Below are 28,000 nucleotides of genomic sequence, written 5' to 3'. Positions count from 1 at the left end.
TTTTCTTTACTACATCCAACAGCCGCTATTGCACCAGCAATCTGTTCAGGAGTCCAAGAGTTAAAGTTGCAGCACAGACTCTCCTTGCCTACTCCCTTAAGCCTCTCAATCTGCCATTAAATCCATTTCTCCATCGAAACTGGATGAGCTTTTTTCCCCTTCCCCCCTCCCCAACCCGGCAGCTGCTGAATTTTCCACCCCAGGCCGAGAGGCAAAGCCCAAAGCATTCTTGGAGGGTCACTTGGCAGAGTCCTCTCCCCCCCGGCCGGCACCGCGCTTCACATGCGAGGCCAAACGTGAGCACGTTCCCAACGCTCACACGCGCCGGCAGAGGAGCAGCCGAGGCCCATCCGAAGGGATCCAGTCGAAAAGGGTGAAGTGTGCAAACATCTGTACATCGGTGGGTGGGTGCGGACACGTTCGAAGCTCACGGCGCCTCCGTCCTGCTAAGAGATCTTGCAGTTGTTGCGCGAGCAGTTCTGTGGGGGGCTCTGGGGCGGCCGAATCGACTTGGATCTCTTCAAGCTGTTGCCTTTGCTGCTGCTGCCGCCGCCGCTGCTGGCCAGGGAGTACGAGCGGCCGTGCATCATCACCGCGTTCATCCCGTTGGCCATGGAGAAGGATTTCAGGTGGCTCTTGATGGTGACAGGCAGCGGCAGCTTGTCGATGAGGTGCACCGGGGTGCAGGAAACGATGGCTCGGCAGCACAGGTCCTGCAGGCTGAACACTGGTGGGAGAAAAAGACCACACAGTCAAGGCCCAAGAGACCTCAAGGGCTGCCTCCTTCCTGCAGCCATTCTTTACAACGTGCAGTTTTTGCTTAGAAGGGGAGAAGAGCTAAAAGTGACTGCAGGGGAGCCCTGAGCAGAGAGCAGATTAGTCAGGGGAGGTGTGGGGTAGGGCTCAGGTAGGCTCTGCCTGCGGAGGCCAGACTTTGCAGGAGGCCAGCCCTGGGCTCAGATGCTGGGCTGGCTCGTGCCCCTGCCCCACGCCTGGTTTTCCCCTGGGCAGCCTGAAGGGGAAGCTGGGGAAGGAGTTTACTCTGTTGGCCAGCCCTGATGTAGGATGTTCTCGTTGGGGACCTACTGGGTGAGCAGCAGCCACGAGCTGCCTCTCTGCGGGGTGCTTGCAGCAGCGGGATCCCATCCAGCCAGGACAAGCTTCCCAGAGTCCTCGTAGCTCAGCGTAACCGTGTGGATCTGCCTTGGCAAGTCGGCTGGGATGGGATTTCCCAGCAGCCGGCCACAGGAGGGCACACGTTCACCTCCAGCCGGCTGCTGAAGTCTCTCTGCTGCTCCCAGGCAGGCAGCAGGTAGGGGTGCTGCCCTCTGGGAGAGTCTGGCAGACACTTTGGTGAGTGGGGCCAGCAAGTGGGATCGTCCCTGTCCCTCCCTAGCGAGCAGGATGGCAGGACCCCAATGAAGGCAGGTCATCCCTCGTGGGGTGTTAAACTCCTGCTGCTCAGCCTGCCAGCAGGACATGCTGCTACCTCCAGCCAGGAGCGTGGGGCCTAAGGGTTATTTCGCTTCTAATTCAACGGGCTGGGACATCAGGTGGGCTCTGCTCGCTGCCCTCCGCCCTGCAGCACATGCACCTTGATGCACAGAACATCCCAGCCCACTGCTTCATGCCTACAGCAGGGACGTGGTTTATCCCTTTTCAACTCCTTGTGCTGCCCTGGGCTCACTCTGCCCCCACGTCTTGCCAAAACAGGAGATACAGGCTCAGGCAGGGATAAGGACAGAGTTGCTTACACTCGGGCTCATCCCACACAACCATCTGACTGCACTACTTTCAAGTAATCACCCTCAGCCTCATCTAGAGTAAAAGCAGAGGTGCAGGATGTCCCAGAGCAGCTCAGAGCCCAGACATGCTGAGCTGCCCTCTGGAGCTGCCCATCCCTCACTGCAGGGCTCCGGCACCAGCCCAGGCAGCTCGCTGCAGCTCAGCTTCAGCATTTCACCATTTCACCAGGTGCTTTCAGACCCCACGGGGCCAAGCACACGAGCCTCCCACCCAGGCAGTCCTACCCCTCTCTCCTTCATCCCCTCCAGCTGCCCACGCAGAGCACCCTCCTCACCTCTGTTGGGTCTCCAGATCTTCTCCATGCCGTGCCGCATGAGGACGATCCGGGAGAGCTCCGTGAAGGACTCGATCACGTTGAAGTTGCACAGGGGGCTGACCTCAAAGAACGTCATGCAGTTCTTCTCCGCGTAGGCCCGGGCCTGCTCCGTGGGCACCTGCCGCTTGAAGGCGAGGTGAAGCCTGTTCCCCACCAGGATCCGGGGGACACCAGGGGCATGCTGAAAAAAAGAAAAAAAAATAAAGAAAGTCACGGTTTGCCTTTAGCCACGGCAGCTGACACCCGGTGTTCTACCTGGCTTCAAGAGCAGTGACAGGCAAAGGAAGAGAGGCTGCTCTGACTGCTGAGCAATCGATGAAAACAACTCATTTATCCCTCCCACAGTCCACTTTAGAGGGAATTTTCCCATCTTCCTTGCCATTCCCAAGCCCTTTCCTGCTACTCCAGGTTTATACCGAACCGATACTGATGGACAGATGTTAAAGCCTTCCTCTGCCTGTAGCAGCCTGCCATCACCTCCTCTCCCCAGCCGAGCCACGCTTGTCCCCAGACCAGAGGTGGCATCTCCCCAGGGTTTTGTTGGACTGCTGCCCTCGAGCACCACGTTTCTCCCCCCACAGTTCCACACGTGTTTTGGGACACAGCTGGCACAGTAGGAAGCTGGTGTGCTCCACGGGTTCTTCCCTTTGGCTTACCTCATCTATTTCCTTGATCCATCGATCTATCCCATCGAAGGACCAGCGGTTTGTGATGTCGTACACCAGGAGAATTCCCTGAGGGAAGAAAACACGCGATCAGTAAGGCAAACTAAAAGGGAGATGCACCTGGAAGACCACTGCTACGCCCAGAACCTAAAAGGCTAAGGAAAGGTTTCTCCAGTCACATTATTTGTGCATTTACTAGGCCTAAAATTCACGTAACACGTCTGTACTAACTTAGACCTGCTGGGGAAGGTTTTACTCCCGTTTCCAACAAGAAAGCAGCTCTGGAAGAGACACCGGTTTGTTTTGGCCCAAGCAGACCCCAAACCACTGCAAAGCAGCAGGCTCTGCAGAGGAGGAACTGCCCCAATGACTCTGTATCCAGAGGAGAAAGGCTCTGCTTTGCACACCCTCCTCCTGCCACAAACCTGATCTACATTTAGAGGCAGAAACAGGTGTGTTTTTTTTCCCTCTTCCCTGCCCTGAATGGCAGCAGCTCACCCATCTTCAAAACCTTTTCCTTTTCCATCCAGAACCCATCTCATTCGGTCCTCCCATTGCTGCCAAGGACGCAGTGCAGTGACTGCAGCAATCGAGAGCCCTGGAGGACAGAGACCTCCAGCCTGGCACCCACACCAGACCCACCAAGGGCAGGTCCTGCTGCAGGGTGCACAGCTCAAGGTGACAGTCCCAGCGCCAGCTGCAAAACCCAGAAGGACCAAGGAGGTGCCGGAGGGAGGAGGCAGGGGTAAGCCTCAAGCAGCCCAGCCCAAGAAATGTGCCCAGTGCCCAGGAGCAGCTGGGGGCACGGGGAGCTGCCTCGGTGCTGGTACGTGACCAGGAAGGTGCTGGGCAAGTCAGCTGCCAGCCACCCTCTGCTGGGAGCTGGGAACTCCAGCAACTCCACGAGCTGTGGCACAGTATTTTCAGCACCCTTGAAAAAAATAAAAATCAAAAAGGGTGCCTCCTGTGTCCCCATGCCCAAACACACCTTCCCTAACGCCACCCACATCTCACTGCCTGGCCACCTGCAGGGCTGGCAGCCGGGATGGGCTTCTCCTAAGTCTTGACGGGAGAAAAGAAAGTCTAGGAAGAAACAGTTTTCACCCAAATAAAAAAAGCTCACAGAAACCCAAGCTAGTGCTTTCCAAGAAGCCAATCAAGAACTACCTACTATCAGGATATATTATGTTAAAGTGCATTTTGAAAAAATAAAAAGCCAGACTCAGCTTTCTTTTAATTATTGTTACATCTGTTTTGCCTTCTGGCTTCCAAGGCCGTGCATGTGAATGAATGATAACCAGGAAATAACAAAGGAAGACGTTTGATGACCCCCTTCCAAGACAAATTGCCAGAGAGCTGAAGTCTATTTATTTGATTTCTGGACTGACGGCTTCCTTTAGCCAAGGGAAACAGACCAAGACCTAGTTTGTGAAGACTGCTTCTGCCAGAAATTCGCTCTAGGAGAACAGCGCTTTTCAGCTTGCTGGCAGCTCCAGCCTAGATCTGCTTTGGAGACGAGCACGGATTCACCACCAGCCAAAACACAGCCCCCAGATCCCGGGAGCAGGGGGAAGGTCACGGCCGTGCTCTCTGCGAGGAGAGACACCGTCTGCCAGCTCACCCCCAAGGTCATAACACAGCTCCGTGCGTGACATTTGGAGTTCAGACTGTCAAGTCAAGCTTGCCAAAGCCACAAGACACCAAGGCCACGTTGTCTAACGCCTTGATCCTGTCCCACCCTGCCCAGCACGGGCTTTAAGACCAGCTCTGCTTTCACCAGCACGAACTGGAGGAAGCAGCCCCAGAAGTGCCCAGCCCGTGGTGGCCCTGGGCTTCCCCAGGTGGCACAGACGTGCTCCAGACACCACATTTCCAGGGCACACATCCCCAGAGCACGCTGTCATCGCAGTGTTCTGCCCTGCAGAGAGCAGGACGCAGACACGCACGCGGACAGGGAGCTGGCTCCAGCTCTGCAGACAGCTCCAAGTGAGATCTGTCAGGTTTTCTTTTATTTTTTAAATAAAAAAGCGTGCAGAATTTTAATCAACTCAGCTAGAAAGACGAACAGATCCCCATTTGCAGCCTAAACCATTCCCTAAGTGCCTCCATGGCTGTCAGCACTCGAATGTCTCCATCCCTCTCAATATTTAGTTTCACAAGACATCCACCTCCGTGTCTTGCAGTAACACCTTGTGAAGGTATCCTGGAGCCCTCACCAACCCTCAAACAGCATTTCCCCCGCCTGCCTAGAGGTTTAGGGTGGAAGAACAGTGGGCTGACCTGTCTCAGGTCTTTTCAGAGTTAATTTTCCAAGTTCGTTTCCACTCTGCTTTTGTTCCACGCTGCTGGGACTGCTGCAAGCCTGAGCACTGCAGTGACAAATTTCCACATGAGCGCACGGTGCCATGAAGACAGAGATCATCTGCTATCGTATCCAGCAGCACATGTGGACACTTAACTTTGCCAAAATCAAGCTTGTTTTCAGCAGGAGCTTGCACAAAGATCCATCCCCATAACCAAAGGGGGAAATCAAATCCCACCCCTGCCTCCTTGCTGCAGGTGCCTCGCGCAGGTTTACAAGCGATGCGCTTTGGGAGGTGGCAGACACAGTGTGCTCGCCCAGCAGAGCAGAGCAGGCTTCTCAGCTGCGAGCAGGGGGCTCCAGCTGCTCACACAGCCCTGCAAGAACAGGGCTGGGAGAACTGAGTGCTCGCAGCAGTGCCAAAGCCTCAGCAGGGGACAGGGCAGCCAGGGAAGGACACTCGCTGGTGTCCTCCACAGGCAGAGCAGAGCTGAAGCTGCCCAAACACCCCCCCCGGCTGCACTTCTCCAGCCCGTAGGACTATCCAGCCCCAAACAAGGATCTGGCAGTGACGGCAGGCAGAACACTCTGTCCTGCCTTCTCCGTCAGGGCCAGGCTCAGCCGCAGCTTTCCAGCTGGCACCGCAGCCCTTGGCTCGCAGCACAGCTACACCCTGCTGCCAGAGCGTTTCCCAACAGCGTTAACACGTCGTGGGGGTTATTTATCACCGAGCTTGCCATAAATGTTTCGCCTTGCAGGGCCAGCTCCCCCAGCAGCTGGGCAGCCCTCAGAGTGACCCGGGGCAGGTAGGGTACGTGCAGCAACCAAGGATGCTGCAAGGCGCAGCAGCGCCTGCGTCTCGGAGCCCGCTGAGCTGCCAGGAGCAGCCAGCAGCGCCCTGCATGCTAAGATGCCCCGACCAGGATAAACAGCAACTGCTCAAATCAGCTGCCTAAGCAGAACTCGACGGCATTCATTATTCTGTGAGGGCTGCAGCTCTGCTGGAAGATGGGAGCATTTCTGCACGTTGAGCACGACTTTCTGTAGACAAACTATTCCTGAAGGACTCCATCCAGCACACTGTCTGGGACGTGCTGGCAAGCCGCGTTTCCAGAAGCAGTTTAAGTCAGTGGCACACGAGGAGATCAGAAGTGACACTGGATCTGCGTCTTCCTTGCTAGATCAGGATGTGCCACCAGGATTCCTGCTGCCTTCAGCGATGACTTTTGGAAGAGACGCGTTGGCTCCCAGCAGCCGTCGGAGCAGCTGCTGCACGCAGCAGTTGATGCCGGTGTGCCTGCTCCTCTGTGGGTGTGCTGGGGCATTATTGCCAAGCAGAAACAGCCAAAGACCAGAAATCCAAGAGCAAACCAAAAGATCTCTGAAGCACCTTTAAGCATCACCAAATACCCTTCCCCATGCACCACACTGCAGCAATATAAAATTTCTTCTGCATGCTCCTGACGTTCCAGGTAATTCGCTCCTCTTGCAAAGCCCAAGGCCAAGTGCCACCTCCCAGCTAAGCCTCCCAAGGGGCTAGAAGTTGGACGTCACACAGCTCTTGCCTCCCAGCAGAAGGGGATCACGGCTCTGCAGCTGTGAGAGCACCCAGCACGTGCCACAGCTCTGGCACAGCCAGCAGCAGAGCTGAGAGCTGCAGCCCAGCGGTTCCCAGGAGCAGATGCTCACTGCTTGTCACCCACCTTCATTAGACCCGAGCCACAAAACCAGAACAAGAGCTGAGTTAGGTAACTCCTTACACCTCGGTCTCTTCTTTTGGCCAAGGAACTGGTTAGCGTGGGAAGGTACCAGCACACCTCAGCACCACCTCACCTTCAACATGGGTAGCACGAGATGAGATGCCAGTGCTGTTCTGAAACCTGGGACCCTCCAGAGCATGTCAGTGACACCACAACACCTCTGCATTGCGTTCCCACCTCCACCTTGCCCCTGGAGTCAGCACAACGGGGTCTGGGTGATGCTGCCCCCACCCCACCAGGCTCCTCTCGTGCCCCAGGTGAGCCCCTGGAGCAGCATGGTGCAGACCTGCTGGCACAACAAGCCCCAACGGGGAAGGGATGATGAAAGTTGCTGGGTTAGGAGAAGGGAAACTCAGACCCCAGGGAAGCAAGGAGAGAAAAGGATGGAGGTCCCAGGCACAGTGTGCCACAAGCCCCTGCCTTGAGCCAAATAGCTCTCTGCATCCCTAAGGAGATCAGTTCTGCCAGGCAGGGCAGGGAGGGAAAGCAAGAGAGATCTGTGACCGCAGCCACAAATCCAGAGGTAAACGGGATTGTCTGCCGTGGCTCAACGAGGGGCTGCTCCTCATTTAAAGCCATCTTAAAGTTCATCTGGGACAGCAGAACTACTTTGAGGTCTAAACAGCAGTGTGGAAACTAAGCCACGGACAGCCAGTGAAGGCACCCAGGTGCTCGGGAAGAGCCCTTCCACTTGGGAGGGAGCTGCCTGCGGCCCAGGCTGAGCAGAGAACAGCACCGTGCTGTGCTGCACCAGGAAGGGGGGCTCACGAGAAGGTCTGGTTCCTGTCTGCAGGCTGATCTTCCCCTTGGCAATCAACCTCTGCAGGGTTTAATTTCAGAAGTTCTTACCACTCCACTCAAGAAACCACGAGGTGGGGATGGGAGCCAGGTGCGCTTCCCCTGCTTGAAGGCACCTCTCATTCCAAGCAGCTGCTTTGCCTGTTTTCTGAAGCACTCGCCACTCAGATGCACTTACCCTCTTCTCAGTCAGCCCTGGGAAAAGCCAGGCCAGCCTCCTGCTCGCCCAGCAGCCTCTCAAAGACCTGTTTGGACGCCCAGCTCTGAGCCACTCTTAAAGCTCCCCTTGTGCTCCGTGCAGGAAGCTCAGCTCGGAGCCTCCATCCTCTACTCAAAAAAAACAAACCAAAACAAACAAAAAAACTTTTTCTGGATTTCAGCATAAAGGTGCTCACTGCCAGTTTATACCAAGCTGTTCTTGAACAAGTATCACACCGCTCTTTAAACTGAGCTTTCCCCCCCTGGCATCTCTCTTCTCTGCTGTATTTCTTCTTCCTGAGCTTTTGGTAAGTTAAAAAAAGAAAAAAGAGAGCTGTTTCTCTTGCTTCCAGCTGGATTTGCATCAGGCTTTCTACAGCAGAAGTCTTGAAGTCTGACAATACCAAGACAGAAGAGAAGAAAGACTAAAAGCAAAGCAGTCCAACACACAGCATCAAGTACACCTCCAAGAATGCAAGCACAGGAGCACTTCATTTTTTCCCCTTGCCTGAGACCACACAGGGCTACGCTGCCTTTACGCTGTCAATAAAATGGTATTGGCAATCTTCTAAGCAGCAGCTTTCACTCCGAGCAAGGAGAGCACTGCCCAGCTGTGCTGAAGTTGGCTTCTGCGCACCAAAAATAACTACAGCTACTCAGATCTGCTCCTGCAAAGACGTTTGTCGTTCACATTTAACATCACTGCTGCTTTGGTTAACCATTAGGAGTTTAAATTAAGATGCTTTCCTTTCATTGAAAGATGCGGAGAGTCGTGCAAGAGACAGAATCTGTATTCCTGCTAACGCAGGGATGTTGCTGGATTGCCACGTGGACACCAACCACCTGATGCCAAAACCAAAAGTTTTCCTTCAAGCCACCTGGAGAAGACTGCACCAGGACTTGCCAGCCTTCAAAAGGCACCTGCTGATCAGTGCTGCACGCGGGGATGTTTTTCAGAGGGCAGTGGAGATTTTTCACTTGGGAAGCTCCCCTCCTCCCCTGGGCAGGCTTGCTGCTTGGGCTGTTTTGTTGTTCTGACGGGTAGAGGCTGACTGCTGTGGCACGTCAGGACCGAGGCACCGCAACAGTTCTTTGCAACAGGGAATTGTGGCACAAGCAGAATTGAGACCTTGAAGCATAAGCTACACTTTGCTGCGTGCCCCAGCACTCAGCATTAGAGGATTCACATTAAAAGGGCCTCTGCCAAGCCGGCTGATGGTGTTTGTTGTGAATGTCTGAAACCAACACCTTGACAAAGGCGGGCAGATAAGACGGATGAGGTGAGCTTTCCAGACTTTAAAGTGGGAGTTCCTACAGCAACACTGATGAATAAAACAGAAGGGCAAGATGTTACCTCCAAAGCAAAGAAGATCAAGAGCCTCACTGCGAGCACAGAAGATAAAAGCAATCCATTTCAAACTTAAGGCCGGCCACGTATACAACACCTTATCCCATCCAGCATCAGACGGAATAGCACAGCAAACAGGCTGCAGGAACTTGATGGATGTGCTCTAGGTGCCTTCCAGCTCCACTTCAGCTTCTAGACAGACGTCTACTTCATCTATCCAAGTATTCCCATCGCTACTTTCATCTCTCCCATCTGCCCCAGATCACCGTATGGCATGGTGAGGGAAAGGGACACCATCTCAAGCACAGGTTGTATTTTAGGACCAAAGCGCTAGAGTATTCTGAAACAGCATGGACAGAGGGAAATTTAAACTCCCACGTTGGACCAAGCGTGCAGGAGATCCTGCTCTCTCCCACCGCCTGTGGCACACCGCAGCACTCCCCACCCCGCACCGGGAAGTTGGCCTCCTCTTCAAAGCAGCTGCCTCAAAGCCATGCACAGCACCGGAGGCGTGCACAGACAAGACTGAGACACCGGGGGAGATACCAACGGCGCATCCCAGGCTAAGTGCTTTCATGTCTAAAGCCCAAGTGAATATGCAGAACAGCTTAGGGAAAGAGAGCATGACGGATTTTGCCAGTTTGCAAAGCAAGTCCGCAGCTACAAGAAGTGAAAAGCCAAGAGCAACAGTGGCAGAGATTGAGCAGAAATGGCAAATCTCCCAGTGGCTCGGTCACTAAGTTCATGTACAGTTTTGGACTCAGTGCGTAGAAGGAAGAGAATTTTCCCAACTTTCTAAATTGCAAAACACCATCGTTCATGTAACTTCCTGAGGCTCTACCTAGGGGGACCCTGCCATGTTACTCAGGGGACGGCTATTGATACAAGAAAGCATTATTAACTAGCAGCAATTTTTCCAAAGGAGCGGAAGATTTCTCTAGCATTCAGAACCAACGTTATTCTGGAGCAAGCCCCAAAGAAGCAGCTCAAAATTTAAACACAGTTTCACGTTTTAAGGAGTCTATAAGATCCAGTTGAGCTGCTCTAGTTTCAAGTTTACGTGCAAGCAGGAGAAACCTTATTTTTGGAACTGACTTGGAGGCAACACAGACAAAGAACTCCTTTGGGAAAGCTGCTGTCATACTGAACCAAACCTAATAAACCTTGGAAGTTAGCATCCACATCAAAGCTAAGGGAGATCTCAGATCAGAATTGCCATGTCCTCTATAACCCCACCTTCACAGCCCCTGCCTGGAAACCAACAGCCTCCAACAGCCCTTTTCCACAGCTGTCTAGGAAAGTACCACTCACTCCCATCTTTCCCATCGTTTCATGAAATGACAGAACTAGACTTCAGGAACACATGTGGTACCTCTCCGTATTTACAGTTCTCATCTTTTTGATGCTTGATGCATTTCTCCTCAGAGCTCTTAAGGCTGTAAAAAATTTTAATGCCATCGTAAAGAAAAAGAAAGTGTGCTCCTGTCAAATAACTGAGGGCAGCACTTACCTGGGCTCCTCTAGAGTACGATCTGAAAATGGTACAAAATCTTCCTTGCCCTGATGTGTCCCTGCAACAAAGAAAACTAAAATTACACCTGTGAAATTTAGGAAGGAAAAAAATAAAACACAAACTAAAAATCTCTCATTGGACTAGAAACCAGCCAGGGTAGATCTCATCAGTTCTTAGAACACACATGGTACTCGAACTGCTCTGCAAGGTGTTTTTGGAAGAATCTGAAGACGTGTGCTGGGTGCATCACCACGTTTGGTTACAGTCAATGCAGAGCTTCCTCACTGTCACTGTGCTTGTGATGTACAAACACATAAACCGTTTTCTTCTCTTGCACAAAGCATCTTCTCCCTGGTTCCCTACAGTCCACTGGAATTCAAAGTACGGATGAGACTTCAGATCTGTCACGGAGGAGCTGGTGTATCATAAAATGAACCTGACCACAGAAGATGGGAGAGACTGTCCTGCACTGTCTCGTGGATTTTTTCCAACGTGTTTTAACCAAAGTGAGAGGAAGAATACACCTGAATCTAACAAACCTGGACCAGCATACCCAACACAGCTCAGAAACAAGACTAAGAAAAAATGTTTCTAAAATGCTGTCACAGCAAGGGGCTGTTTGGACACTGACTGCAACTCCTGACGCAGGAAATCTGATTACGTTACCAGCACTGAGCAGTGCCTGTGGGAGCACCTGGGACGGTAAGCCAGAGCTCAGCACGCTGGGCTGATTTAAGCAGTATACTCCGAAATGCATCAGGGTGGTCAGAGCCATGGGATGGCGTTGGCCTTATTTGCTTCGTACTGGCCCAGTGAAGACACGTTAATGACCACCAAGGAAGTTAATGAATCCCTCATACCAGATATGCACCAGATAAATGAAAAAGGCAGTGACTTCAAGCTTTAAGAGAGTCATTCAGGGTCCTGTACACCAGCCTAGCAGCCTGTGCTTTAATCTCCTTCCCTAACAATCAGATATTTGGTTGCATGAGGAAAGTAATGGTAAAAGATTGCATTAAGACATCATAAACCAACACTACCAGCTTTTCAGGTAAGGTTCTGGGCTGGTTCTCCAACTCTAGGATTATCTCTCCAACTGTAGGATTATACTATAAAATGAAGATTTCAGGAGGGAAGCAGTGGGTAACTATATACATGGAGCCGAAATGTTAAAATAGAAGTCTTACAAGAGAAACAAAAGAATATTAAAATCATATATAAACATATGGGTAGAAGAGATAAATTAGCTGTTAGAAACATGAAGACATTCAGCTCCTTGGAGATCAGGATTATAATTAAGCCATGAAGTTATACGCTGTTAGAGTCAGTCACTGAGGCTGTTCCTCTTTCCTGTTTAGGGAAGGCTGTTCCTCTTCCCTAATTTAACCAGTCACATGGATCATTAGCATTCCAGTTATTTCATACATGCTTTGGTAGACGTTTAATTTAATATTTTAGGGCCTGTGTCATTTCCTACTAGATCCAGGTGAAACGTAGAACGAGGGCAGCCTGTCTGTCCTTCCTATCTCATCTACAGGATTCTTGAGGCAGCTTCTCAGCAGTTTAAACCTCAGGGCTCCAGGTCTTCTTCCAGCGCTGACAGATAAGGAAGGAACCACCCCTCGTGTGCAGTGTTCTCACATCTCCATCCCAGTGTCAGGTCACTCCAGTAAGCCCTGCTCTCCAGGGATTCACCATTCTCTGTGGCTGAGAGGTCTGTTCATCGCTCTTGTTGCAGATTTCTACTCCAGTCCCTGAGCAATACCCAGGCTTCCACAGGAACTGAGGGCTTCACCCCTTTTGTCTTCCCAATTCTCTCATATTGATTTCTCATCCTAGGATTTCAGGGAAGTATCTATTTCCAAAATACCACCATTCCCCTAGTGACTGAGATCTGCACGGGAACACAGCCAGGTATGAGAGAGGAAGCCCCACATTGGACCACTCCGGCAAAAGGTAGCAAGCTGCTTGTGCTGCTCAGGAATGGAGAGGGGTCTGATTCGCCAGAATAACACTCTGGTACGAGGAGCTAGCAAGCCTCACCACCTGGCTGGGGCTGCTCTGCACTCTCCACACCTTGGTGCCGCATCCCACTCGCAGGACCGGCTGCCCCGCTCACCAGTAACGTGCTCACAGCCAAAGCAGCTCAAAATCAAAGCTCACCAGAGTTCCAGCTTCACCCTCCTGCCGTCCAACAAGATGGTAGTGGTCTTGTAGTCAATTCCTAGAAGGAAAACAAAACAAAGTTGAGTAAATACTGAGCATGTCTTCAGAGATGGACAAGAAATCTGCTTTGCCCACCTACATCCATCATTTCGTGTTTACATAAAGCGATGTTTTCCTCCTTCTTGCTCTGCTACACGGTTAGGAAGGATTACACAGCCTTGACAGAGCAGATCTCTTCTTCAAAGCAACGCTTACTCCTGTGGAACTCTTCTCCCTCCTCCCTAAAAATACTGTTAACCCCTAGGAGGCTTTCTATTTCTCCATTATTGAGCAGAAGCTGTGAGGGCTCCAGCTGTAGGAGATCCAGCGCTCTGCAGCGTTATCCCAGGCATTACAGGATTCTGGGGGGTGAGCCAGAGATGAACAATTTCAAAGCATGACCTGCAGACCCAGCAACCCCAAAAGAACATCACTACCTGAAACATTCAAAGTACATTTTGGGAGGCGGTGATGCTGAAAAGCCTGTCCAGAGAATACAGTTTTTCTTTCCAACTATGAAGACAAAAAATTGAGAACTCCTACAAGGCATGCTCACCTGCTACGCTTGCTAATAAAAATACAGGAATTAAAACTTTTCACTTCATTCAAAAGTGAAAACTCAAACTTGGCAGATGAAGAGACTCCAACACCGATGCATTTTGGAACAACATTACTTTCTCTGTCATCACCTACACTCATCCTTCAGGTTCCTGCAGCAGCTCGTAGTGCAGAATAACAAGGGGCACAGTCGGTGCTCGTGCCAAGCTCCAAGAAGCAGCCAGGGACGAGCCCAGGAGCCCCTCAGCTACAAGCTCCACCAAGTCAGGGCAGGCTCCATCATTTCCATACCTTTTTTATTTTTTCCCTTCTCTACAGAAAAAAAAGAACTGAAGAGCTTCATATCTGGGTCACAGGGGGCTGCGAACTGGGTCAGGAAGTGAGGCTGACGCAGCTTCAGAGAAGGCTCCTGGTGCAGCTCGGGGGCATGCCCAGCAGGGCTCTCAGAGAGCGCTGCCTCCGCACCAAACAGCACGAACAGGGGCTCCTCACACAGCCCCAGTACCAGAACAGGGGCCCCACAGCACTGCCCCCCCGGGCTGTGCCAAAGAGCAACCCATTTGCACCGGAGGAGATTTAAAAGCAGAGCCTGGTGACAGGCTGCACCCCTGCCCTGTGGAGAGGAAGGTTGCAGCAGGGCAGCTCGGCTTGCAAGCAGCACCTCTGAACCCAGCTGAGGGTGCTGCTCCCCGCCACCAAAATGCGGGGGCACAGCCAAAAGGACGTGCCCGGGGAAGCGGCTGCCCCACGGGCTCCAGCTGTGGGGTCTGGAGGCAGCCTGGAAAGCAGGAACAAGTTCATGGACATCTTTAATAACTCCATGCACCTCCACTCAGATTGCATCAGCTTCATTTTCTCCTCCAGCCACTAGATACCAAAGTGTGACCCTAAATTAGAGACCCACTCGTGTTCCTGCCTGGATTTCCCTTCCCCTGCAAGAACGCATCCCCGACAAGCAAATGGGCAAGTTGGTCAATAAAGCAAATGGATTTGTTCCTGAGCCATCAGCAGGAATCCCGTTAGTGAACAACAAATTAGATTTCAGTCTTCGCAGGGTGCTATAAAAAGCAATAAAAGATAATTATCTTAAATTCCAACTATTTCCAGCGCTTTATCACAGAAAGGAGACGCTTTACGTTTTATCTTCCTCCAGAGGCGAGGGAATGGTTTGTATTTGTTGTCAGGCAAACACAAACCTCCCCATGCCCAGGGACAGCGAGCAGACCCACCTGGCAGCCAGCGGGGAGCATCCTGACACCCCCCGATTCCCAAAGCCACCATTCCCACTCAAAACTACACCGTGCACTTCAAATCAGAGTAACACAGCCCTTCGGGAGGGACAACCACCAGCAAAGCACACAGCCTCCAGAAAGCACCAGCCAGAAACTTCCCGAGCTCCTGCTTCAACTGCTCCTTGCTCTGACGGTGTGCAGGGAAAATACCTGGTGCTCCTTCACTGCAGCGTCTGACACCTACAAAAATACGCAGATGGAGGCAGGCAGCACGCTCCCGGACAGCCCAAGGAATTAACGTGCATTCAGGTGAAAAGCAGAGCTGCTTTGCCTTTTTATTCTAGGCTACGTTCAGTACTGAAACACACCTGGTAAAGCAAGCTGGAAGAAAGCGATGCGCTTTGTACCTTGCACGTCTTCAGCAAAACCCCACCTACTAGCTCACTGGGGAGGACAAAGGCTTGCAACCGCAACATCTCTACCTATCTTTATTTTTTAGGGCTGTTCTGTGGTTAGCTCAGTGCTCAGCCCAGGTCACACGTGCAGTCCCCACCCATGCAAGCCAAACTCAGGGCCCTGCAGTGCTGCTGCCCCCACGGGTCCCCAATGTCCCTAAACCCACGGGACTCACTGGGGAAGCTGCCGCTGGCACCGGCCACCACCCAGCCACTTCCTTGAGCACAGCAGCACAAAGGGAAGGAAGGATGAGGGTTTTCCCTACAAAAGCCTTCTCCTAGGTGCTCGCCAAGCAGCCCTGCCTGCAGCAGCTCCCAGCTGGGGCTTCCCCCTTGTCCCAGGGCTTTGGGGACAGTGGGGACAGGGGCCACCGCCCCGCGGGGCGCAGCGGCCGCTAGATGCCACTGTCGCACAGAGGCTGCTGGCAGCACCACGGCTGCTCTTTTGTCTTCGTTTCGAGGCAGCTCGGAAGCTGGTGAAGGGAAGTTTTTTTAAAAAAAAAATTCATTTCTGGAGTTGGCAGGGTTTCCCCCACCTGAGCATCACCTCTGCGCACAGCAGCGCACAGCTCATTTCGAGACTGACATTTCAGCTCCGCCGGCGCAGGCTTTGATCCCCCGGAAGGGATGCGTGGCTGCAAAGCCCACGCGATGCTCCTGCGGCTCATGCAGCACCAGCCACCTCGCCACCACAGCCCCACGGGGCAAGCAGCGCTGTGGGGAGAGAAAGCAGCCTCGCCGAGAGCTCGTTCGTGTCAGCCCATCTCCTTCCTGACCGATATCTAGCATGATGCAACAAAACGAACGACGCTTGGAGAACAAGTCCGGGCTGTTCTGTGTAATTGAGCATTCAGTTCGACTCCTCGGCTATTTTTCCAGCCCTGCTTTAGGCTCCTACTGATGCTGACGCCATCTCAGCCTCGCTCCCGGAGCAGCCAGGCGATCTGTTGTCATACAGCTGCTGCCAGACATCCCTCTCCTCTCCCCTCCGCGGAGCTGGGCTTCGTGCACGAGCATGGTAATCGCTCCCAGGCAGGGCTCCAAGGGATCCCAAACCTTTATTCCCTTTGCCACTCGGTACAAGGGAAACCTAAACACAAGCCACTTTCCTATGGGAATAGGCAGGGTGCATGTAGGAATGTCTGACCTGTTCCCGATTACTCATGCCGAGCACAGGATGCTTCACATCAACAAGAGCTGAAACAAAACTTGGCTTAGTTAAAATTCGGCCTTCCAGCTCAAGCTTACACCTGACGTAAGCAGAAAAAGTAAAGCCACGCCAAGAAGGGGCATTTTCTTCCAGCACGTGACAGGCAGTGCTTTGTGATCCCTTCTCCTGGGAACTTGGTGCCCTCGTTGTGCCCCTCTGCAGGAGCAGCAGCACACCAAGACCAAAACGGAGGCGGCAGCGGGCAGGCAGGCACACGGACTGGGAAGTGGCACTGGAAAAGGCAGAGAGACAATGGGAGCAGGGATTTCATGCTGCCCGAGCTCTTCCGTTAAACAGAGTAAGATATCACAAAAATTGCTTTAAATAGTTTAAGCAACCAAGGTTCTGTAAATGTCACTGCTGTAAGCACAGTAGCTTCTTGGCTTTATGCAAGATTTTGTTTCAGGAGAAAGAAAAAGGAGAGTTTGGCAGATACAGACTCAGGACTGACCCTGCCCTAACGCCCATGCAGGGGATCAAACAGGTTTCCTCTTCTTGAAGAGGAGGGTCTGAGCCAAGCCTTCTCCATTTTCAGCAGTAAGGAGAGCCCATGGCTTTTCTCTCCTTTGGATTTCCCAGGTGATCCTCAGGCAGTGCTGGGATGAAAACAAGTCCAGCTCTCCGTAAGCAGAGGCAGCGAGGCCACTGCAGGTGCCAGTACTGCATTTCAGGTTTGTTATCAGCCCCGATCAACCGTCCTCTTCCAGAGAGGCTCTGAGAAGCCAACCCCAACCGCCAGCCCCACCAAACCCGTGTACACACGTAGGTGGTGCTGCTGGAAGGAGCAGAGGGAGGAAGGAGCTTGCCCCACCTCGCAGCAAGCTCCCAGGGGTTTGCCTCCAGCCTTTCCCCAAGCCTGCTGCAGTGCAGAACCTCCAGCTTGCATCCGTGGTGCAAAACACACAACTCACCTACGGATCTGGGGCAGAAGGCATCCCAGGTGACGTTCAGGAACTTCCCAAAGGAAAGAACAAATGCATTCGAGTGAGGTGCTGACATAGTTTTAAGACAAGCTTGCTTTCTGCGCTGGAGATGCTCTACTATAGGCTTATATATGGTCAGCAATCAAAACTTGAGGTATTCAATGATGAGTCAGGACCTTCAATCAATGCATTATATAAATAGGAAAATAAGATAAATTGAGTAGACTCTCGTTGCCCAACTACTGCTTTTAGACAGATTGGTATTTCATCCATAGACACGGTCAAGCAAAAGCAACTCCATGGTGTGACCCTCCCAAGAAACAAAGGCATCTGAGGTCTGGGGGAACACAAGGAAGGCGATGTGCCTGACCCATTGGGACCCGCAGAGGAACCCTGCTGCACTGGCAAGTTCCAGTAGAGGCTCCCAAGCCACCCAGAAGCAGTCATTGTGCCACTGGGGTGCCTTTTGGAGCATGCCCGGGACCCATTTCCATTTGGGACGGGGCACCTCTGCCATCAGCACTGCCAGAGCCACAACACCACAGCTGTCTGAGGACGCTGCATTTTCACCCAAACTCTTCTGGTTTTGTGTAGGTCTAGATCAAAATTCTCAGGTAATGATTTTCGTAAAGCTTCCTTAGATTGCCAGCCCCTGATGTTGGGACCTAAACCCCAGCACCTCCTCATGGCCATGACTCGAGGAGAATTCCCCTCTGCACGGCTGCCCCAGACGTCCTCCCCCACTCCCGTGGGGTGCTTCTGGAGCAGGGTGCAGCACACCATGAGCAGCGAAACCCCGAAGAGCAAACCTCAGCCAGCTCCATCGCGGAGCCCCCATTAGGGAGGGGAAGAGGCTTAACGCTACCCTGGCCAGAGACTGCTGGGATCTGTGGGGAAAGCAGAGCTGGAGTCAGAAACACAGCACACGTGTCCGAGATTTAACTTTCTGCAGTGTCCTGGTGACCCCAGGTAACCGGCTTCGAGGAGCTGGTTGTGATGCTCTGTGCTGAAGATGCTCAGGAGAAAGTGATGTAGTTCTCTGTGAGCACCTGGCAAATAAATACCTGAAAAGAAAAAAAAACAAAAAAAAACAAAAAAAAACACACACAAAGACATGCTGTGTTTGTAAAATAGGAGAACATCAAGGGTACTGAGCATACCCTGTTTCTCCTGTGCCTTGGGCAGCGCTGAACACCTCGGAGTCAGCGTGGCAGACTATGGAGAGAGACTGCAACAAATCTATAGTACCAGTGTCATGGAAATCCTTACTGATGCACAAGGATGGATCAGAAGTCCTGAGCATCTAGCATATGGCTGGTCTTGAGGAAGTGAAAACAAACACTTAGAGCATAAGCCCAAAGAAATAATATAGGGCAGTTACCAGAATATAGTCTTTTCTTCCTTTTTGTAAAAGGAAGATGTTAAGAGCAGATCTCCAGCGCAGCTTCTTGGCAGGAAGGACTTCCAGAGATGCAGCTAAGCAGAGATGGGTAAACCTGACTTTAACCTTTAACATCAAGTGTTGGACACCAGCAAGAACACTGCACGCAGTTCTGAGTTCTCAGGAGAAGGTGTGAGAGCAGGGCAGGAGGCTCAGTGGCACCATAACCCCTCTCAGCTCCCACTGCAGGAGGAGGACCAGCAGCAGCTCCGTGCCCAAGGGGCAGCAGCCGAGCACACATCCCCAGCAGGCAGAGCCAGGGAGGTCCTTGGACAGCTTAATCAGATGGTGCTGATCACGGCCAAACGAGCTCAGACCACGGTGCGTGGAAAGGAACAAATTCACCTGTGCACACCGGAGAGGCACAGCCCACCTCCACAGGGGAAACACACACTGCGTGCGAGACATGAGCTGCTGAAAGCTCCCTCCCTCTCCTCCACGCGTGGCTCGTGCCGACCTTTCAGGTGGGTTAAAACAACAAACAAACAAGGTGTTAAACTTGCACCAGGAGCAGCGCAGCGAGCGGCGCACACAGCAGGCTCCGTGCCGGCGTGCTTCGGTTCTCTGCTCCAGCCTGAAGCAGTCAGCGCAGAACTTAATTTAGCCCAAATGCCAGCAATAGCTGAGAAGTGTCCAAAGACGACTGCTTGCTCTGCCAAGTCCCTGGGTGCTACAGATGTTAACAAAAAGCTTCTCAGCCATGACCGACGTGGCTGGGTTTTAAAGCCCAAAGCCCTGCCCTGGTGCGTGCCGGCCGGGCACGGGGAGCAGCCGGGCACAGCACCGGCAGGGCAGCAGCACGGGGCCACCTGGGACACAGCAGCTCACATCCTGCACTCGTCCTCTGTAGAGCAGTGTATGGTGATAAATATGGCCAGTGACAGTCATCCTACAGCCACCGAACCCAGCAGCCAAGTCGCTCCAAGCAGCATGAAACAGAACATGAAGCCGGCACCATTGAAAGTTCCCAATACCTTATCTTCAGTTGTTTTTTTTGTTTTGTTTTTTGTCTCCCCTTGACTTGTGCTTTTTGTGCCTTCACCAGCCTACAAGCAAAGGACAGCCAGGGCTGAAGACTTGTACCAGAATTGTTCACTTGTGGGCAAAGGTCAGAGCAGAAAGCGCCGTCACTTCATTGCTAGTCAAACCAGGCAGATGAGCACAGGAGTCACAGCAGCCCAAAAGGTCCTTGTAAGCCACTGGACGGAAATTCAAAGCACACAAAGCTAGGGAAGGTGTCAGTGGGCAACATGCAATGACTGCTATGCCAAAACCAAAACCCTGATCCCAGGCAGAAGGCAGCTGTCGGGGCCAGCACGGGAAGGATTTGCGCACCGCGGATGCGTCATCTGGAAGTTATACCAAACTGTTTAGAAAAATGTGCTATGAGCACAAACAGCAGCTGACGAAAAAAACAAATTCAACCCATTCAAATAACAACTAATGAAGTCATCCGACCTTAAAAAGCGTGTACAGCAGCGCATTACCAGCAGCAATGCAGCCAGTCAGCTCAGAGCTGTAAGCCACAGGAAAAAACCCTTCCAAACAACACATGAGCTCATCGGCTTGAGTCATGCATTCAATTACCCACTCCTTAGATTGACAAATAACAAATTATCTTCATCAACAACGGAGGTCAAAACATACGGCTTAGAAGAAGGATGGAGTCCCTGCAGCTCTGTGCCTTCCAGCGCGGACACGAGCCTCGCAGCACCGCTGTTGGAGCGTGGTGGTGAGGTTCCCAAAGAGCATCGCTGCCCAGTGCCCCCAGCTGGTGCTGGCAGAGCTGGAGCTGAGGGTCCGAAACCAGGTCCTTGTCCCGCTGCCCTGCGTCGCCTTGTGGAGCAGAAGCCACCTCAGGAACAAGACCAAGAGGTCTCGGTTCCTACTGGGCACCCAGGAGACCAGTGGTGCTCCGTGCTGGTCACAGGGGAGCGGGGTAGGTGGCGGCCGTCTGCTCTGCCCTTCATCGCCTCCTCCTCCTCAAGCAGGAAGGACAAAACCCATCCCTGCTGTGCAGTCGAACGGGAAGCACCTCACCTCGGTTGTGGGTGCTTCACAGCTTCACAAAGCCCTTCGCAGATCCAAGAGACTGCTCCCAGGCAGCTTCATCCCCGGTCCCTGAGCAGGGACCTCGAGCAGTAACTGTTCCTTTGGTTTTGTGACCAGCCAGAAGTAAAACATGCATTCAGAGTGCTCGGGGAGCCCAGAGCTGCACAGCACCCACCAGCAGCCTGCTCCACGTCCCCGCAGCACCCCGGTGGCCACGGGGTCCAGCGCTCAGCTCCGGGTGACATCCGCATCCAAAACCGCGCCTGGAGCCAGGAGCAAATCTGTTCCTGCAGCTCACAGCACAGCAGCGGGCACCCGGGACGCCACGGAAACAGCCAGAAGTCAGTCCAGAATCGGGAATGTCGAGTGGATTTGTTCTTTAGGAGAAAATCAAGATTGGTTTTATGCACAGAAGCTCCCACGGACAAAAAGAGTTTCTTCATGCCTCACAGTTCAGATGTCCATAAAAGCGGCACAGCTGCACGCGGGGACAAAGGCGGCCTGTGAGGAAGCATCGCAGGGCACCACAACAATCCGCATTGTTGCTGGACCACCAGACAAACACCGAGGCACGCTTGGGGACAAAAAAAAACCATTCAACAAGGCCCAAGTGACTGCGTGAAACACCTCCACAGCGCCGGCCTTGCGGAGTTGGCTGCCACCAGCTCCCAAGGCTGTCCCCATGAGGGATGGTGGCACCGTGCTTGGAGGCTGGCAGCCTGAAGCCTACACGGGGAGCGGAGGCACGGGGCTCCCGGGATCCCAGGAGGGAGGCCACAGCTTGCTGAAGGGCTGACACGGCCGAGCACCACTGCCTGGTGCCATGCCCCATCCCTCAGATGAAGCCAGCCCTGATGGAGAGGTGAGCGCAGCCCGACGCACGCTGCCGAGCGCTCTGCTCGCAGCCCGAACAGAATCCCAGAATCATAAAGCTTGGAAAAGCCTCCGAGATCATCTGGTCCAACCATCCCCTACCACCATCACCCACCAAACCCTGTCCCTAACACCACATCCAGCCTTTCCTTGAACACCCCCAGGGACGGTGACTCCACCACCTCTCTGAGCCACCCGTCCCAGTGCCTGACTGCTCTTTCTGAGCAGAAATGTCTCCTCATTTCCAACCTGAACCTTGAGAGCACGTTACCCTTACAACGCAGACAGCCCCCACAAGAACAGGCACACGTTGACCCGAGGAGACATTTAGGACGTGCCTGCATTTTGTCGTGCAGTGAGCAGCACGGGCAGGGCTCTGGCCGGGTAGGATCAGCCCTGAACGACTTCTCCTCGTGCCTCAGCACAGACACTGCCGGCTCCCTGTACGGAGCTGAGAATCGGCTCAGCACACCTCACGGTCCTAAATAAATAAATAAAAAATCCCACACACAACAGAAAACACACGCACGGTTCTGGGGACAAGAACCACGGGCAAAACAGCCCGACTGCTGCCAAAAGCAGCAAAAACCAAGAGGCAGTCGTTGCTCTGTGAGAGTGTGCGGGGAGCGACCTTGTGCAAAGCCAGGAACGTGGCAGGATAACCCCCAGATGGGCTGGGCAACTCTGGAGCAGGGGTGGAAAGTAAGTTAAAGTGATGCTTAAAAAAAATATATATTTGTTTCCTTTAAGTGGAATAAAGCATTATGCCACAACCTTGCTGTGAGCACGGCTTTTGCAGGAAGCAGCAGACCCACGCGGGTGGTGTGGAGCAGACCCACGCCACGGTGGCCCTCCATGCCCCAAGGAAAGTTTCTTCCAGGCTGCCTCAGGAAAGCAAAGCATTCAGCAAAACAGCAAAAACGGGCTGAGGATTTTCGCCTCAGAGCTTCCTTCCTCCTCCTCATCCTGAAATCAAACAGAAACTGGTACGACAGAAGGCATCCGTATCGCTGCTCCTACGGTGATGAGCCTGCCGGAGGGAGGTGAGGGGTAGAGGAAAGTTTGGGGAAGCAAACGAGAGCAGCGAGGTTGTAAAACCCCAGCTCCGAAAGTTCAGCTTGCAGCGTCGCTCTTTGTGAGCCCAGCAGAGAGATGCTCTGCTCCTCAGTGAGAGAGGGAGGCAGGGAGCTGCCTGAGGAAAACGTGCCAGGGAACAGCTGGAAACAAAAGCTGAAGGGGCTGGGGCGGGGAAGGAGGAGACATTTTACACGGGTTTTCCTCTGCAGTTTACAGCCAAGGAAAGCACAGGCCAACAGACGCAGACAAGTTCATCTCGCGATCTAGAAAAATCAAAACCTATTGGCGTTTAAAAAACAAGCTCAAAAAATATAAAGAAAAACTTCATTCCAGTTATTAGGACAGCATCCCACCCGCTTCAGATTCATCCCACTCACTCGACATCACCTTCGTGGACCTGAGGCTCAGGCACACAGCAGCCACCTAAAGCAAAGCCTTTACGCGGTGTTAGAGGCAGTGAGAACTGCCCAGGCAACTGAGAGCTCAGCAGAGCCCAGCTTTGCAAAAACACAGCCCTGCTGGAAGGCGACGCGTGCACAAAGCCTCACACGCTGAGCATCCTCCGTCCCGACCTGAGAGAGCAGAAGACATCCAGGCCTGCTAGGGACTTGGTCCCCTGGAGCAGAGAGAGCTGCAGGACTGCACGTTCAGAAATAATTTTACACAAAGGAACAGTAAATGAGGGAGAACTACGAGATACCGGAGTGGTTTCCAACCCAACGCCTGCTCCGATGAGATCAGTTCTGCATCCCTGATGACCACGGAAAAAACCATTCCTGAAGGACACTGATGTGAGCGCTGGCAGCCGCGAGGACCTGCTGTAACAAACCCTCTCTGCTCTTTCAGTACCTTGAGGAGATTCCCAGCAGCACCATCAGCCTGTCTGAGCCGAGGCGCTCCCCACAGAGCCATCCTGCAGCCACCACAGGGACGTGATGGCGAGGCTCCATTCAGAACATCCTGCCTCAAATCCAACTCCCACCAGAGTGCTAAAACCTCAGAATAAAGCATTACTCCCGTTTCTACAGCCCTGCCCCAGATCTTGCCAAGCAGGGGTGCACCCCGCAATATTTGCTCGTATTCTCTGGAGGGAAAGCGAGCTGTCAGGTGTACAGAGCTGCATGTTTTAAGCAGAACTGCTCGCCTGCGTGCTTCTGATTATCCAGAGGTGGGTCACTCAATGACAGTATCCTCGGGTACCACAGCACCACGAGCTGTGCTTGAATGCAGGTGCTGAGCCCCAGACGGGGCCGGGGTCCCGCTGCGGAGGGGCCGGTGACATCCCTGCCCTGCAGCGGCACCTTCCCGTGCTGCTGTACGGAGACCAGAGCGCAGCAGACCTGAGCTTCCCTCCTCACGACTTTCTTAATACAAACTGAGAACAGAAAAAATATTAAAAAAAATAAATCTATTCCCCTTCCAATCAAAACCATCTGCTCAGAAACATGCTCCGCTCCTTGCCGAGCGCACGGCTCCCCTCTCCCATGGGAGCAGCAGCAGGTGAGGGGGAAGACTGAGCCACAGAAAAAGCATGGGATCCCGTGAGGCTGAGCGGGGAGCACTTCGCATTCGTGTCTAAGCGCTGAGGGCAGCCCAGGCCCTGTTCCTGCTGCACGCCGAGCACCTTGGCCCACGCCGCGGCGGCATCCGCGCCTGCCGGGCAGCGGCTCCGGGTGAGTCAGGCCGTGGGGCTGCGGCACGGCGCAGGGCAGCCTCGTCAGCAAGCCAACTAACGAGCTCGGCAGGATTGTTTCAGCACACCGACAATGAGATGGTCCCGAGAGGACGGGTGACACGGCGCTGATGGGGCATCGGGGCTGGCTGTGGGCGAGCACACGGCCGCCGCTCGGCTCAGCGCTCGCAGCCCCGCAGAGTCCGGCTTCCACCCGTCCACGGGCAAGGACAGGACCCTCATGGGCAGCAAAAGCACTGAAGGGACAAGCGAGCCGTGTAGGGGGCTCCTGTCTGTGGGCAAGGCATGTGGGCCTGCTCCGAGGCAGCTCGGACACCGCCGCAGGGCTGGAAACCTCCCTGCTGCACCTCGGGAGCACGGCTGAGAGCTGAGAGGGAAAAGCTTTTGGGGAAAGGCAGGGTTCTGGCTCGTGGGTGAGGTCTGCCAGCTGCCAGGAGTAGCAGGGGGCTCTGAGAGCAGCAGCCGGCTTCCACAGCAGCAGATTTGGGAAGTTTGAGGGAGAAAAAGCTGGGAAGGAGAACGCTGGAAGCTCAGAAATCAGAACCGTAGCGTTCTCCCAAAAGCTCACGTTTTCCCTAAAATACTAGGGAGGATGCTTGCTTAGGGCTTTCTGAAGCTGAGCAAGAAGCAGCAAAACACAATTCCACCTCAGCTAGAAACCCTCCTGGGGCAGGGGTGCCAATGCCCAGCCACACGGCACAGGCAGCAGCCCCGGGGGACAGATCCTGCTCCTCTCGGGGAGCACGCTCAGCCTCACGCTCCTCGACACCAACGCTCTCAATGCTCCAGCAGCAACCCAGTGAGGAACACAGGTGAGAGCTGGACACCAAATCTCCATTCACACTGCCTCTGCTGAGCCTCCAGAAGCTCCATGCCTGGTGTCTGGTGTCGCACAGGGCGCCACGCTGCAGGGCGACACTGAGAAGCGGGGCTTTGGGATCCTGGATGAGGACAGAGAGAAGCAGCCACGATGCTTTAGGACTCATCACACAGCCCCCCAGGCTTTCAGAACCGGGTGGGAGCAAGCAGAGGCTCCCTGCTGCTTAGAGTTCCCAAAGGAGATGCTGGTAGGAAAAGGGCTCTCTTATCCCTTGGCCGCCCACTTCTCCAACACCTCACTGCTCGCGGAGCGAAGAATCCCTGACTGCTTTCTAGACACCAGGTGTAGGGCAGGCAAGCAGGAAAAGATCCAGGGCTTCATTTACAGTTTCCCTTTTACAAGGTGTGTCTCCCCAGAGCCCAAAGGAAGGTATTTCACCCTGCATTTCTAAAGCCTGCATCCAAACAGCTGTCCTTGGCCAAATGACCCTGATGGGACAGCTCGTGGGCACCCTGCTTACCCCTTCCCCAACACAGCTTGGGTACAAGGGATCTGAACATGAGCCGAAACACATCCCTGTCACCATGCGACCTAAAGCACGCTCCTTTTCACACCGATCAGGGCAAGTTTTGTCTTCAGGAGAGAAAAAAACAGGCATGTGCCTGCGCATCGAGGGCCAGTCTCCGTCGGGGCACAGGCAGCGCACGCGGCGAGGCTTCCCCTGCCGGTACGCACAGCCCAGCTGATCAGAGACGGAGGAAACCCGACTGCCAGGGCTGTCAGGAATCTCTCTGGTATCAAATTCACTCCGATTTCAAAGCTGCTCAATCTGATTATCCAAAAGGCATGCAGCTGCAGAAGCAACAGAGACTATCGAGGCATAGATTGCTGTAATAAAAACAGCACGTGACCCAATTCCCTAATTAGCAATAGGTTCAATTGCCTACAGAAGATGAGGGGAGGTTTTGAAAACGTTATTTCTTTTTCAAGAAATAGACAGTGTTACCTCGTTGTTACAAAGAGCAGGTACAGAGATAGACCTGCTGCAGCCACAGCGACAGCTCTTTGGGCTCTGCACATGCATCAGGGAGCCCACCACACGCTCCCTTTCCAATTGTCCGCATTATTCCTGCATCACTAGCCTCAAAACAACATTTTTATTGGAAGACAACTCCATCGTTAACACCGCACCTAAAACAAACGCTCCTCACCCCTCCCCGTGCAGCGGGCGCTTTGCTCAGGGTGCTTCGGGGATGCAAAGGCTGCAGGCAGCTGCCCAGCATCTCCTCGAATGCAAACCGCACGAGCGCAGCCAGACATCCAAACAGCTGAATGATCCCACAGCCTCCTAGTTCCAGAATTTGCTCCTCTCCTTTCACAACTACCCTGACTTCTGAGTCACTGCCTCCCCGTGAGTATCTGCAGAGCAGGTGCGCTCTTGCATCAGCTCCTACGGAGATGGCAGCAGCTCGGGGGGCTGAGCAGAGCATCGGGAGGAGAACCACACCGCTCCTGTACGCTCTGCGTTCAGCCAGCTTCAATTCAGAGCCCCCAAAAGCTCCCGATCCTCCCGGATCCCTGTTTACAGCCAGAACAGCCACCAACTGCTCCAGCCCTCGGGCCAGCTGCGGCGCTGGGGCAGGATCTGAATTGCACCGCTTCTGTCGAGCCCCTGGGGCCGTTATTTCGCATGGAGGCTGGGGAGAAGGATGACAGATTGGACACCACCCCGGGACCTGCGCCCTGCCAGGCCGGGTTACGCTTTGACTGCGGCGAGGGGACGCAGGAAATAGCACAGCGCCACTCCTTGGCTCTTAATTACGGGCTGGTGACACTGTAGTTAATGGTGTGTCAGGGGCTGCATTATAAGCGTGGTGTTTGCAGGAGGGGGACACCCCGAGCCGTGCTCAGCAGCCAGCCCCCAGCGCTCCCAGCCCTGCCCTGGCAGCACCGCTCCCGCTCTGCTCCCGTTCTTTTGTTCCGGGCCCCGCTTCCTTCTGGCGCGGCTCAGCCCTGGCCTTAACCCTGTGGAGATAATGGAGAAGCAGCCCGGGCTCTGCGAGCAGGCCGTGAGGCAGAGCCAGGCTCGGTGATGACCCCATAGACCTGAGCTATGGGGTCGGTGCTTTGGGGGGGCACCGGCAGCTCCGCCAGGCCCTTGGGGGAACCCCATGGGCAGGAGCACACCCTGATGGGAGGCATTGTAGGGACACAGGGACAAACCCAACCCTGCCAAACCAACCCCATAAAACCCCACAGGGCCCAACCCAACCCCAAATAACCCCAAAAACCCAGCCCAACCCCAAAAAACCCACCCCAATCCCAAAAAAACCCACCCCAACCCCCCCAAAAACCCACCCCCAGCCCCCCGCTCACCGTTGCTGTAGGCGTAGGGGGACTCTGAGGCCCCGTCCTGGAGGCTCTCCAGGATCTCGCCCTTGCCCACGTCGCTGTCCCCCACCAGCAGGAATTTCAGCAGGTAGTCGTAGCTCTTCACCGGGCTGCCCTGCGTCCCCATCGCCCCTGGCTGGGCCGGGAGGCTCAGGCCGCATTCCAGGGCTGCTGCTCCGCCACCGCCGGGCCCGGGGCTGCCTCAGCTCTGAGGGCTGAGCCCCACAGCCCCGCCACCACCACCCCCCGGTGCTCGGTCCCCGGTCCCCGGCCCCGCGCTCAGCTCCGCGCCGGGCGCCCCGGGGCCGGGCCGCAGCCTCCGCCTGGCGCCCGCTCGGCCCGAGGACAGGCGGCGCCCGGGCCC

The 28,000-nt window shown here is 54.0% G+C and overlaps 1 protein-coding gene across 1 annotated transcript; it reads right to left on the bottom strand.

The window, feature by feature from the left end:
- Positions 1 to 28,000, bottom strand: RAB40C (RAB40C, member RAS oncogene family). The gene is made up of 6 exons (XM_068698797.1): positions 27,622 to 28,000; positions 12,870 to 12,930; positions 10,704 to 10,764; positions 2,779 to 2,856; positions 2,081 to 2,303; positions 1 to 727 (listed from the first exon to the last, which is right to left on the bottom strand). The coding sequence occupies exons 1-6, from the start codon at positions 27,761 to 27,763 to the stop codon at positions 447 to 449; spliced, it is 846 nt and encodes a 281-aa protein (XP_068554898.1). The 5' UTR covers positions 27,764 to 28,000; the 3' UTR covers positions 1 to 446.

The sequence above is a fragment of the Anas acuta genome, chromosome 15, assembly GCF_963932015.1.
Source record: "Anas acuta chromosome 15, bAnaAcu1.1, whole genome shotgun sequence".
In the NCBI taxonomy this organism is placed as follows: Eukaryota; Metazoa; Chordata; class Aves; order Anseriformes; family Anatidae; genus Anas; species Anas acuta.
The sequence above is the reverse complement of the archived record's forward strand: the minus strand, read 5'-3'. Positions and strand labels throughout refer to the sequence as shown.

What these genes read in the sequence shown, in the direction of transcription:
- RAB40C (XM_068698797.1), bottom strand. Translation starts at nt 27,763, where the DNA reads ATGGGGACGCAGGGCAGCCCGGTGAAGAGCTACGACTACCTGCTGAAA. An exon ending in AGGGTGAAGCTGGAACTCTG is followed by an intron (nt 10,765 to 12,869) that starts GTGAGCTTTGAT and finishes TCTTTGTTGCAG; the next exon opens with GGACACATCAGGGCAAGGAA. An exon ending in GATCTGGAGACCCAACAGAG is followed by an intron (nt 728 to 2,080) that starts GTGAGGAGGGTG and finishes TTCTCCCACCAG; the next exon opens with TGTTCAGCCTGCAGGACCTG.